At 38.9% G+C, this 12,443-nt stretch overlaps 1 protein-coding gene across 3 annotated transcripts in view; it reads left to right on the forward strand.

Moving 5' to 3' along the window:
* Window positions 1–7,816, forward strand: part of ADK (adenosine kinase) — a 282,611-nt gene extending 274,795 nt beyond the window's left edge. For all 3 annotated transcript variants that reach the window (XM_051616394.1, XM_051616396.1, XM_051616395.1), the window contains one exon: window positions 6,694–7,816. In XM_051616394.1, the coding sequence (XP_051472354.1) occupies window positions 6,694–6,818 (125 nt within the window). In that variant the 3' untranslated portion in view covers window positions 6,819–7,816. The remainder of the gene's footprint in view (window positions 1–6,693) is intronic.
* The last annotated feature ends 4,627 nt before the right edge of the window (window positions 7,817–12,443 follow it).

The following is a 12,443-nucleotide window of genomic DNA, read 5'->3' on the forward strand; positions in this document are numbered from 1 at the left end:
TTCTTGAAAATACACTGGTTTAATATTCATGCTGATGATTAGAAAATAAGAAGTTTGTGTAAGAGGGTTGTACATAGTGAAATGCATGTGACACGGGACCATTTTATAAATAAAGTAAATATAGACTTCTGAAACATTTTATTTGTGATCTCATGGTTTTGTCATGCTCTAGAAGTAAAAATATTGACATTTACCAGGCTGTTTGTTCCAGCTTTCTGATCTCCTGCAGTTTATTTTTATAACAACCTTATCGATGAGCCTCTTACTCAGCTCTCTAGGTTTAACTGAGCTGAGTCGATTTGTTACCACAGCTTCAAGTAGCTGTTACAGAACAAGCGAGACATCCTAATAAAGCTGTAAACGTGTTTACTCAAACATGGTATTGATTTTACTTGGAGAGGGAGAAGCTAGTGCTTAGCTTGGTGTCTGGGAGGATGAATTTAACTGCAGTTTTTCATTGTCATCTGTCATGTTTGTGAAACACTAAGTGAAGCCACAAGAGGATAATTAGAATTGCCAGAAATTTAGCCCCTAAAATCAGTTAACCACTTGAGATTTTTGTAGTTTAATTAGTTTTTATTAAAACTTTCCTCCAGTGGTATAGTCAGGAAGGTTTTTCTAATGTTCTTTTCAATGAAAGTGAGATTTCAAGGTTGCCTCTTGTTATATATACATCTTAACCGACTGCTTTTCTGAAAGGGTTGGTAACCTTTTTTGTCTGACTTGCAATTAGCCTGGCATTGCAGTTCTGCAGAAGCACAGAGCCATTTCATTTTAAAAGAGAGGGCAAGACACTTGTTTGTACACATACACATTTGTAGTTAATAACATACATGTGCATGTGTTGAATAATTCTTACACTATATTTTGAGAGAGAAAGAGGTAAGGTGTGTGAAGGTTGAAAAAAAGTATAGTGTATTTGAAGAAACTTATATTTAATTTGTCTTATATACTGTAAGCCTAATGTGTCAGACCATAGTGCCAAAATACATTAAATGAGAAGCCAAAACCCACCCTTAATCAAAAACGTTTCCATTTAGAATAGCCAACATTTGGTTTGATAGCAATGGGCAGGGCCTCTGGCTTACCACAATTCTTGGCTGTAATATCCACCATCTGCCACAAAATTAAAAAAGGATAAACCTCAGCATGTTGACGTACGGTCATTCAGTGACTATATTGCAGAATCATCTGATGCCAACATCTTTTACAAAATCTAGGTTGGCTGGTTGGTTGTTGTCACCAGCATTGCTAACCACCTGTTTACAACTGACCAGACTCCAGCTACCACAACATTAACCCACTCCAACAGCGCTAAAAGACATCCAATAAAGCCTCAGTCATATCAGCTACAAGGCTTTGAATTGCTAGGGTAATGTTTCTTGAAACCTGTATCTTCCCACACTGTGGGCCTGGAAAGCTAGCGGGATCACATAAAAATAGATCAGCCTTCGAGCAACTGTGATAAAAGCTGTATGCAAACGAGAGTGTGAAAAGGTGCTTGCAACTGTCCCCCATGGTGGAATAACACCATTTTTAAAAAGGCAGTTCATAAATTAAGCTGTAGAAACTTTAAATACAGAAAGAGAGGAGGCACCTCAGCTGTTCATGATCCTTTCTGTGGCTGGGACAATTTTTGCTGCATTGTATTAGGTGCTTCAGGGTTCAGCTGTAAGAGGAGGATTGTCTGGGAACATCACACAGCAATAAGTTTTTGAGGGGCTCTGACTCAGGGTCAGGTTGTAATTGTTTATAATTAATGCATTTGTTATTTAGGGTTTTTTCGTGCTTTTCTCTCTTACTTTAAAAAAAAAAACAAAACAAACACACAAAAAACCCAACACAAACACATTAATTTTGCCTTGGGCATCTTAAAAAGGTTAGAAGTGTGAGAGAAACTGCAGAAAGACAAGTAGTGGGGGAGCTGGGTGTCGAAGGCTATAAACAGATTTCCAGCCAGCATTAGTAATTAACAGTCATTAAAATTAATTGTCAAGTGTACAATTTGAAATTAAACATTTGGCTTCAATATTAGCTGTTTTAAAGTGTTGTTAAACCATTACTGAAGCAGACCAGAACTGTTTTAAAATCTCCACTATTGGACTCCCACATTCCTATCCAACTGCACTAGCATTAGACATTAATTCAGAATTACCTATTATAATCTGGAAACAAACTTTCAAAGACAGCACTGATTCCAGGGAAATTGCCTCTGAATTGTCTATTTTGCTGGCCACAAGAAAATGAACTTAGTTCTCCTTTAGTGATTTTTGAGTGCCCTTAGAAGTAAGAAAGTAAGGATGATACCTTTTGTGTCATTCAGTGGACTGTCTTGCTGTGTCTTTTCAGACTTATTTTGACATCCCCAAAGAGCTTGGTTTGGGCCTGGATTTTGAGGCTCAAGCACCACTTCTGGCACTTGGCTGACAGAACTTTCCCTTTGGTGATGAGAAAAAGCAACTTGACTTTTCCATCCCTCATTCTGTTTGCAGACCTAACAATTATAACTATTGTCTTTGACCATATGTAGTAAGGAAGCTGGAAATAACAAAGATTGACTCTCAATTATTTCAGCTACTCTTTTCAGAGCAAAGTGATCTCAGAGATGCTTTTCTCTACTGAGCAGAAAATAAATAATTATGGGCCAAAAAATAGCTATTGGTGTGTTAGAACAACTTCTGTCATCTGGGAATGCAAATACATTTTGTACCACTCTATCCTTTAAAGCAGCTTTTGAAGCAAAGTTGTCTTTGCTTTCTAGGAAAATGCTGAATAAGTGGGATGGACTGGGCACAGTTCCAAGTAAGTTCTTATCATGACTAGATACAAGATACTTGGCTGTCCATGCCCGTGAGGGACAAAGGTGTCCCAGTCTGAAAGCTGACCAAGATGGCTAATTAGAGCAAGGTGACCTACTAGACATCCTGCAACTGTCATTTCTTTTACTCCACGAACAATAAACACCATGGATGTCAGGACAGGAGGCAGACAAATGGGAAAGCCTTGAGTTTTTTTCTTGCTTTTGTGTTCTAGAGTGAAGAAGCTGGTACACAATACTTAAAGTGAGATTGTCTTGTGTAGCCAAAATGTAGTACTACTTTCTTCAGTCCATTCCAGTGATAGCCAGAACAAGTTCAGGCCATGGCAGAAGTTAAAATAGTTGCTGAGCTACTTTAGTGATGATCTAGTTCTGTGATCCTAGGCCTATGAGACAGGATCAGAGTTCAATCCTGCCCTTTTGTGAAACGGCAGGAGCAGTGTAAAGTAAGTCTGAAGCCATGTTCAGAAACTTAACTTCTTGCATTTCCAGTCATGGCACCTTAAAGAGATTACATCCTTCAACTGCTGATCATCTTCCCTCTGCTGCTTGGCTCCCTGGTAGGGGAGCAAATCAACTGGGTTAGCAAAGGTCTACTGTTCAACAGCTTACTGTTTAAACTGATCTGGCTCATTTTGTCAGAGTAGCAGGTTATACAAACAACAAAGAAGGATGGTGAAAAACAGATGGGGCAGTAACTTCTTCAGCTGCAACTCAAAGATCTGAATGACTCATAGGGTTTGCATCTCAGTACCTTATAGACTGGAGGAGGCAAACTCTGAAGTACAGTCTGACCATGTTGTTTTTCACTGCATTAACTAAAAAAAGAGCGTTCTGCAGCTAAGGCAGCCAACCTAATAGAGCTCTTTGTTTCTCTGCTCAAACAACGGTGCTTCCGGGTGTTCCCTTGGGATCTGCTTTGCCAACTGCCTAGGCTTCCTGTGTAATGTAGTTCTGTGTTTGTGATGTGTGTGTTTGTATTGTCATTTGATGCAACGTTGTGTCAGATACTACTATTTCTGTTTCATCTATGAAACACATACCTTTTAAGGGAAACCGAACAGACAAGAGAAGGGTTTGAGGGCAAACTCCCCACTGCAGTTTCTACATGTCTCATATATGACAGCTGTACTTAATGTCATTTCTCCACCACTCTGAAATCGCAGAGTTCTCTCATTTCTATCCCCAATTAGAACAGGATGTTTTTTCACCTGATTCTGTTTTCACTTAGATCAGAATAAATAAGAAGTAGCATCAATGAAGACAAAAAATACACACTAGCTTGAAACCACAGTGAGCCCAGGAGGTGATAAGAGTCTCAGTCTAGTTGGTATTAAAAAATAATCCATGTTTTATGGTCCTTTGTTCCTTGGATTTTCTCATCTTCATATTTGTTTGATGACTTGATCATAAACGTAGAGGACAGTTTTTCTTTTTTTGTATAAACCCCTGTCTGAATTCCTGCTCTGCACAAAACCTAGCCTCATGTTTGCCTTTGGAGGCCTGCCCAGTGAATCTTCGATATTTACTGAGTCAGAAATGGACTTTCTTAACAGCCTCATTTTATGTACGGTTATAACTTGCTCTCAAGTTTTAACCACCCAGAAGCACACTGGCAAGCTCCTGCCCCCCAGGCAGTTTAAATTTAATGATTGACATTCTCCATGAATCCAAGTTTTTCCTAAGAATGCATGTTAATTTAATGGAGAGCAGACCATTTTCATCTCGTTGTTCAGAAATTATCTGATTTCTGCCAGGCATGCTGTTTGAATTTCTGAACTGCTACCCAACTATTACAGCTGGACCATCCTCTCACAGTTGTGTGGTCTTTCATCCCCTGACGGCCATCAGTGATAGCACTCACAGCAGAATTTCTTCATGGTTCAGATTCTCATGTTTGTATACTGAAAACTCCTGTGTTCTCCACTTGTTCTTATGGACTTGGCTTTTGTTGGTGAAGCAGCCATATTTTCCCATCTAGTGTCAGTCAATACCTGTGAAACCCCAGCTAATATGTAGTTCTCTGGAAAAGTGTTGATGTCAGGAACATACAAGTTTTCACCTGGTTGCCAACTAAAACACCTACTTTCTATGGCCTCCCTATTCCAATGAAAAGTATTTGATTTCTAGATTTAGTAGTTTCAAACTCTTCTCCCATTTTGTTTATACTTATGTGGGGAAGAAGAACCATTTCCCACAGGTGCACTTTAGAGAAAACTATATCCACTAGGATATAGTACATTATTTTCATTATCAGTCATGACTGAGAAACCACGATAGATCTTGGTAATTTAAGAAAATGGGGTCTTCTGCTCCCCAGTAATATGCTTCACTAATCAACCTTATTTTTCATGGTTTATATTATTTTTAATCTTGAAGGAGCAGACATTATTGCATAGGATGAAATACTTTCATCATCTTGTAAAGATATGCTCTAATATGCCATGAAGGGAAATATTTAGAAAAGGAGCACAGGTTAAATGAAAGCATCACAGTATAAACGTATTTGTTCCAATAATAACCAAGCTGCACAAAGAAAGTGTATTTGAAAGCAAGCTAGAAAAACATAACATCTGACTCAAAATTTGTCATAGGTCAGAAATTGGTACCTATGAGCTACATAGTACTTACGAGAGACATGGTTTCAAGACTAGATTTGTACTGTTGAGGCCCAAGGCCTCTCAGAGCATGATACAGGAACTTGAAATGGGGGGTGGAAGCTTTAAAAAGAACATGTTTCAGCTTGCTAGAATTCTTCTTTTCCTGGGCAAGTCTCACTTTCTCTCTATGATTGGATGAGGAAGAGAGATACATCCGAAATATATTAAAAATGGGATAAAAGGGAATAAACTATTACCTCTAGAATGATAGAGTAGAGTTTTAAATTATAAGATACAAAGTTTACTTTTCAGATCTTGAAAGCTTCTTCCAAATTAAAAATACGTATTTTACCTGTGCCGTAAGTTCTGTCATGCTTCAATCACAATAGTTTCAGCCAAGACAGAATGTTTCAGAAATTAGGGACTCAATCAATGAAAATTTTTTTGTACCACTTGTAATTATCTTTCTAAGTACCTATGAATAATCTCTGGTTTAGGACTCTCTGCTTATATTCACTTAAAGAGGTGCTCTAGTTTTCAAAACTCTCAGCTCCCAGTGATTTCACATTTTCTAAGCCATGCCTGCTAGGGCCTTGCTAGCTAAAGCCCAGATTCTGAGAGGTGCTTGGTTCTCCATATGGTTTGCTATTTATGCAGGTATCTGAACCTGCTAAGAGATACCCACTGTTTCTGAAGTCTTAGGTTAAATTTCCCATAATCAAGGGCAACAGATATCTAACTTTTTCCTCATCAGGTAAAAATTTCTCACCTTCTTTTCATTGTGAACATCTGTAACTGTGAATATAAATAACATTGATTTGTTTTGTGCCTTTCTCAATTTTTGAGAAAAGCTTGCAGAATAACAGTTGTGTGGGGCTGTAGCTGTAGTCAGTATGAACAGAAAGACGTCTCTTCAGCAGGGAAAACTACATCTTTGTTTTTAAAATGGTATTTGAGGAATCAGGGGTTCTCTCTGGAAAAGAAGATCACAAGAAGTCTGGTAAAATAATTTTGAGGGCACTAATGAATATCAGTCTTAATAATCTTCAATATACTTGAAGCTACCCAATGGAGAGTACAGTTAGAAATTAGAGCAGGAGCACTCCAACTCAGTAGGTCACTCAAGCACAATACTAGATTTAAGCTAGCCAGGCTAACCTGTACACAGACAGTTAGGCCAGTATTACATTGCTTTGCCCGTGACAAACCAATACATTGAAAAAACCTAATCAAACTATTTTCTGCCTTCTCTTTCTCTCCTGCTTTGTTCCACAGGCTTTCTCTCACAGCTCGTCTATGACCGACCAATGACCGAGTGCATCCGGGCTGGACATTACGCAGCCAGTGTAATTATCAAGCGTTCAGGTTGCACCTTCCCAGAGAAGCCTGATTTCCACTGATACTGGTGAACTGGAGGGATCAAGAGTAACACCCATGTTGCCATGGGATTGCTGCCTAAAATTTTCCTCCTTCCCTTTCCTCACCTTTCCAATTACCTGCATCAACGCTTCTGTACTTCTGTTCATTGTATTCTAAACAAAATATATATTTCTATGGTGTTTTTCTCAGTAGTCTTAACTTCTAAAAGCAGTGCTAAGTGAAGCTTATTCTCTCATCCATCAGAAAAAAAATCCTGTTTACACAGTTTATAAGGAAGTCCCATGTAAATGACACTGCTGATTAACAACTTTAAAATACTTCTAATTACCTAGTTTATATCCAGCTGTGGCCAACTCCTACTCAACTTATGTGACATCAACAGACCTGACTTTATTTGTCACTTAACATTATAAACCAGGAATTGTTCTTTGTAGTGGAGTCACGCTAGTGTAAAGAGCAGTGTAAATATCCCAAGAATTTCCGTATGTATTTTGAGTGTACAAGATCTGGCCCTCAGATCCAGCCCAGCTTCCATAAAAGTGAACAGCTATTTTGTCATTTAAGGACCCGATCTAAAGCTGATGTCATGTATTCAGTCATCCTGCACCGATGTCAGTAGCTTTGGGTCTGGCAACTCTATGTAGAGCCACGTTCATCTGTCAGGTGAGCCAGCAGACAGGTACTTTCTGTGTTTTCAGAGCAGATGCATGAGTTGATGATGAACAAAAACAAACAGGTAGAGTCTGTCTCCTCTATGTGAGCTTTCTAGAGGCTGTGTTTAACTAAGGTACACATAGTGAAAATGAGGTACAGAAATATTTATGCAGGATATATTGACAGGATATGCCAAACAGAATCTCTGAAACGCACATTTTTAAACTTCTAATTTACTTTGAATAGTTAAGCAATATGGCAGATTTTGTTTCTATTTACAGTATTCAAAGAGGTGATCTGACACTGCATTCATTACTTTGCTATGTAATTTGATACTGATAAATAAAAAATTGTCATACAGTAAGTCCTGGTTTTGTATTGGTATGTGTTCGGCTTTCCTCCGCATATTGTACTGAAACAGGAACAGGAAACGGGTGCTTAACCTACAGCACATGCTAGATCTCAACATTTTATACATGACTTTCAGTGTCCGGGTGTTCTCAGCGGTAAGGAAGGGAAAAACCCTTCTTCTGTATTTATACCACAGGAGAGATGAAAAATTAATGCTTAGGGTTCATCAAAGAATGTTAAGTCAGTGTGAACTTTGTACTTTCCTGCGCAGCATGGACCAAGGGACTCACAGAGACTGAATGTTGTTAATACAGTTTGTGTATTGCAAAGAGCATGGGGAGAAATCAAGGCTATGATCCCAATTTCCTTGTTCAACCGAGTATCCAGTATGATACATTGAACAACAGGCTCTGTCCTCTTAGAGATCACCTAGTGATCTGCAAGTACATCAAGGAGCTTAAAACCAGCCATTTCTGAAAATCCTCATGAGTCCATGGAACTCCATCATCCCAAGCACAGGTCACTGCAGTGTAAGTACCATCCGTTCTTTGAGTACCTGGGCTCACAGCTTGTGTCTGAAAAATGTTGGATGTACAGGCCTTATCTGTCTATGGGCCCACTCATGGACTGTTTTGTGCAAATAAGACTTGTCTGGCTTCTTCCTAGTGCTACTCTTGAAAGAGCTTTGGACTCCACATTTCTCATGCTGTAGCATAGGAGAAAGGAAGAGGAATTAATATATTCAAGTGACAATGGAACTGCAAACAAAACTGAAAGGCTACAGTGTGCATGGTCCTCAGGCTTTATGGTTCAATCAGATGAACATTGTTTTTTACATCACAGGTCAATTTTTAATTCTTTAACTTGATGTATCCATGTGATGTATTCTGTTCAAGAAAAGCTGACAGGCTGAGAAAGGATGTGTTGCTGTCCCTGCTTTTTAATGTATGGTCACATATGCCACACCACACTTACTGCATGAATTTGACTGTCAGTCAGGAAAAACCCAACAGTTAGTGGTTAAATTTGCTGTTCTCTTTGCTCTGTGTCCATGACACTTTTCATTCCTTTTGAAACAACTTTATCAATGCCCTGGCCAGGTAATTATAGTCCATTTAAAACAGAATAACATTCTTTACTATACCAATGAAACTACAAGACATCATAACTACTGTAAAGGAAGGGAGGATATGTAAAAGAAGGTAGTCATAACATGCAGAGTGGTCCTTCCTCCCCTCCTCCCTTCCTCCTTTCCTCCCTTCCTCCCTTATTTATCCAAGATGTGTCAATGCATATGGATGTTACATAGATACTTAGAAATGTATTGCCAAATCACGTTATATAATTTCAATTTGTGCTGTCAAATTGCCTGACAATTTCATTCTGGATTCTTTTCAGGATATGTATTTCTTTCCTGCTTTTCAATAATGAAGGGGGTTTTATCTACATAATGGATAATGGTGCTGTCCTCAGTGTTCTCTCTCACAAATGTTCTTCCTCTCTCTTTTGTCTTCTACCAGCTTATTCCACACAGAGGCATGTTAGAAAACTGAGCTTCCTGAAAAATGTCATGGAAAGAGTTGTCTGCCAGTGACATGTGCCACTGTCTCAAATCCCAGATGGGATAACTGAAGTGAGTCTGTCACTGAGCTTGAGCCATCATTCAAACCCACAGTTCTTACCTGGGTTACTTGCAGGAAAACAAAGATTGGAAATCCGTTTCCCAGTAGCCAGTGGCCAAAGCATATCACCCTCATTCAGATAAAACACTGTAGCTGGAAATAAGACTGTATCTCCTATGCCCAGCATCATGCATTTTAGGATTGTTTTAGTACCACATTAGTGGGTGGCAATGCTGCTGAGATGAATACGCAAGGAAGGAGGCCCAGTATTCAGAAAGCCACGTGCTAAATAAAGATTGTATTTCCAGTTCTGCAGATTATCTACTTTGTTACTTTGGCAGATCAGTTTCCTTTCTCAATCTGTTTCTCTCTAAAGCGGATGATAAGCTCAAATAGATGGTAAACTTAAGAGTTGAAGGTGGTAATTCAAATAGAACAGCATCAGCCACATCTGTGCCTGTACTCATTGCTGATCTTTTGATTATTTGACTTTTTCCTTTTGTACATGATCTAATTTAAAGCTACTTGTTTACGCTTTATAAGTAGTGCTAGCTGTTATTACCTGTTTGAGGGTTAAGGCAGGGAAGGGCAAGGAGGGGAAAGGAACGAAGGAAAAAAGCTTTACTTACAAAGTGAAGTAAAATATGTTCATGAAAATCACAATAGAGATGCACACTGTTTTAAGATTACAAGTTTGGGAACAATCTTTAATTTAAAGGGTCTTACCCACAATTTTCATAAAGAAATGTTAATTAAAAGTGTGATTACATGTTTGGGATTTAAAGGAAGTCATTCTGCAAAGGATTTATAGCAATCACAGCTCCAGAGCATTAGGATTACAGATCCTTGTGCTGTTCCTTTTCAGCGATCATGTGATTGGCCTGCTGTTAAATATAGCTCCCATTTAGTGAATTGAGACAGGCATGGGAAAGGTAGGCATAGTTTCCCTTTAACCAGCAGGATTTCAGAGGTGTTGGAGATTATACAATTCATTAGTTTTTACCTAACATCAAAGGGAGAGAGGAAGTCTTAATTTGGGCACCAACTGCTACTGTCTGAAAGTCTTTCAGAATAAATGAGAAGAGAGCATGTGCAGTGCTAACTGCTTGTATTAGAGCATAAGCCTGTTGTTTTATATTGTACTCTTCTTGAAGTTGATTCTCATACTTAAGACCTTTGGAGATAGTTATGTCTATTGTGAATAGGTCAGCAACCAACTGGCTCAGAGGTTATTGCCTAAGCATCTTTTCCTTGGTCTTAATCCCCTGCAAGGTTTTTTTCTGAGCAGTGTTGTTAATCTAAAATGACTGCTAACTGACTCTGGTGTCAAACATTATTCATTATGTTCTTTAAATGCTTCCTGCAGAGGACAAAATAAATTTTGCTTTTTAAAAGCGGACCACAAGGAGTGCCTGTGTAGGATATTTCCTAAAAGATTAGACTCAAAATGGCAGTAAGATGATGAAGGGACAAAACAAAGCTTCACAATTTAACCAGGGACATATAAAATGGACAAACCTCAGTTTCCAAAATCTACTTTCTGTATAGAATTATCAATAAGCTGTTCCTGTGAGAGAAAACATGCAGGGCAGGAGAAATACTTTTATAAAGACATGGAATAAGCAACCTTATTAGAAAATGAAGGCCAAATAAGCAGTATTTTTTAAACTGCAATTCTTCTGTGTCTTGTTTTTTTTCAGGCGTCACTGATACTGGCATAAAGCAAGAGGGGGTTTTTTGTGTCAATGGCACTGACAGGACTTGCATGTGTAATGACAGCATGGGAAGAGAGAGAGACAGGTAGATTTGAATAGCAATAAGGTGGGTTTTCTTCCAGTGTGAAAAGAGCGTGGGATTCACGTGTACTAAGATGAAGTATAGCCTTCCTGCACAGTGCAAATATTTAATGCTGTCCTAACTATCTCTTGGTTTTTGGAGTGTGACTGTTAATAGCCATCAGCTGCCAAAACCAGTGAAGAGTTTCGTTCCCTAAAAAGAAAATGAAAAGTTAAAAAATGAAGCCAAGTCAGACTAGAAACCTGCAAATCATAAATGTGCTATAGCTTAGCAGGCAGATCGTCTCCAAAGTTGAGAGCCATGTCAACCTGAGCTGTTTCTCAAATGAGAGAAGGATCGAGTACGTCTGTCTTCTAGTCCTAGCTTTGCCAGGTACTCACAGGCAAGTTTTGGCTGGGCTTTCTGCTTCCTGAGGCCCTGTTACTCCCAAGTGATGTTTGTAAAGGAGACTGAGTGAAGGCTGGAAGGAAGAAAAGCCAAGCATTATCATTATTTCAGATCAAATATCTGAAGTCAGTGGTGCAGCATAAATGCATAGAAAAATGGAAGAGCTCCTAAACTGAGTGTGAGAGAAATTGTGTGCTTGGAAAGTTTCCCTGTCAATAGTGCTATGCAGATGTTACCATTGATGTAAAATATTGCTCTAAAAGAAGCATTACTGTGGAATAATAACAGCATATGAGAGAATATTTCAAGAAATAGATTCAGCTCAAAAATCACCTCTCATTCTATGTATTATTTTTCTTATTCATGCTAGAAGTTACACTTCACTGTAATTAAAAATTGCTCTATTTTGAATATACCTACCTTTTAGGTCCTTGGGAATAGTCACATTCCCTCTTCCCCTATATATTTGCTGCCTGTTCTTATGTGACAGTTAAGTACCAATCATAAGAGAAGGCCAAGCTCTCTTGGCTCCCAGTGTAGCCCCTGGAGAGCATGCCTCCAGAGGACAAGTTAGAGCAGGGAACTGAGCAACAGCTCCCAAAATGCTCTGCAGGCACCTCTGCTGGCTCTAGAGAGAAGGCAGGATGGGGCCTATGGCTGTTGGTCATCTAAAGCAGGAGCAGAGAGGGGGACTGCTCTTCCGTGGCCTTTTCCCTTGATTGGTATTGCACTTTTCACAGAAAAGCATGGGGAGGGAAAATATATAACCAACCGGCAAGCAGCAAAATCTGTAACTGCCAGAAAAATCACTTGTGTTTAAATTACCTTGATCTT

Source organism: Apus apus, chromosome 4 (genome assembly GCF_020740795.1).
Source record: "Apus apus isolate bApuApu2 chromosome 4, bApuApu2.pri.cur, whole genome shotgun sequence".
Taxonomy (NCBI): Eukaryota; Metazoa; Chordata; class Aves; order Apodiformes; family Apodidae; genus Apus; species Apus apus.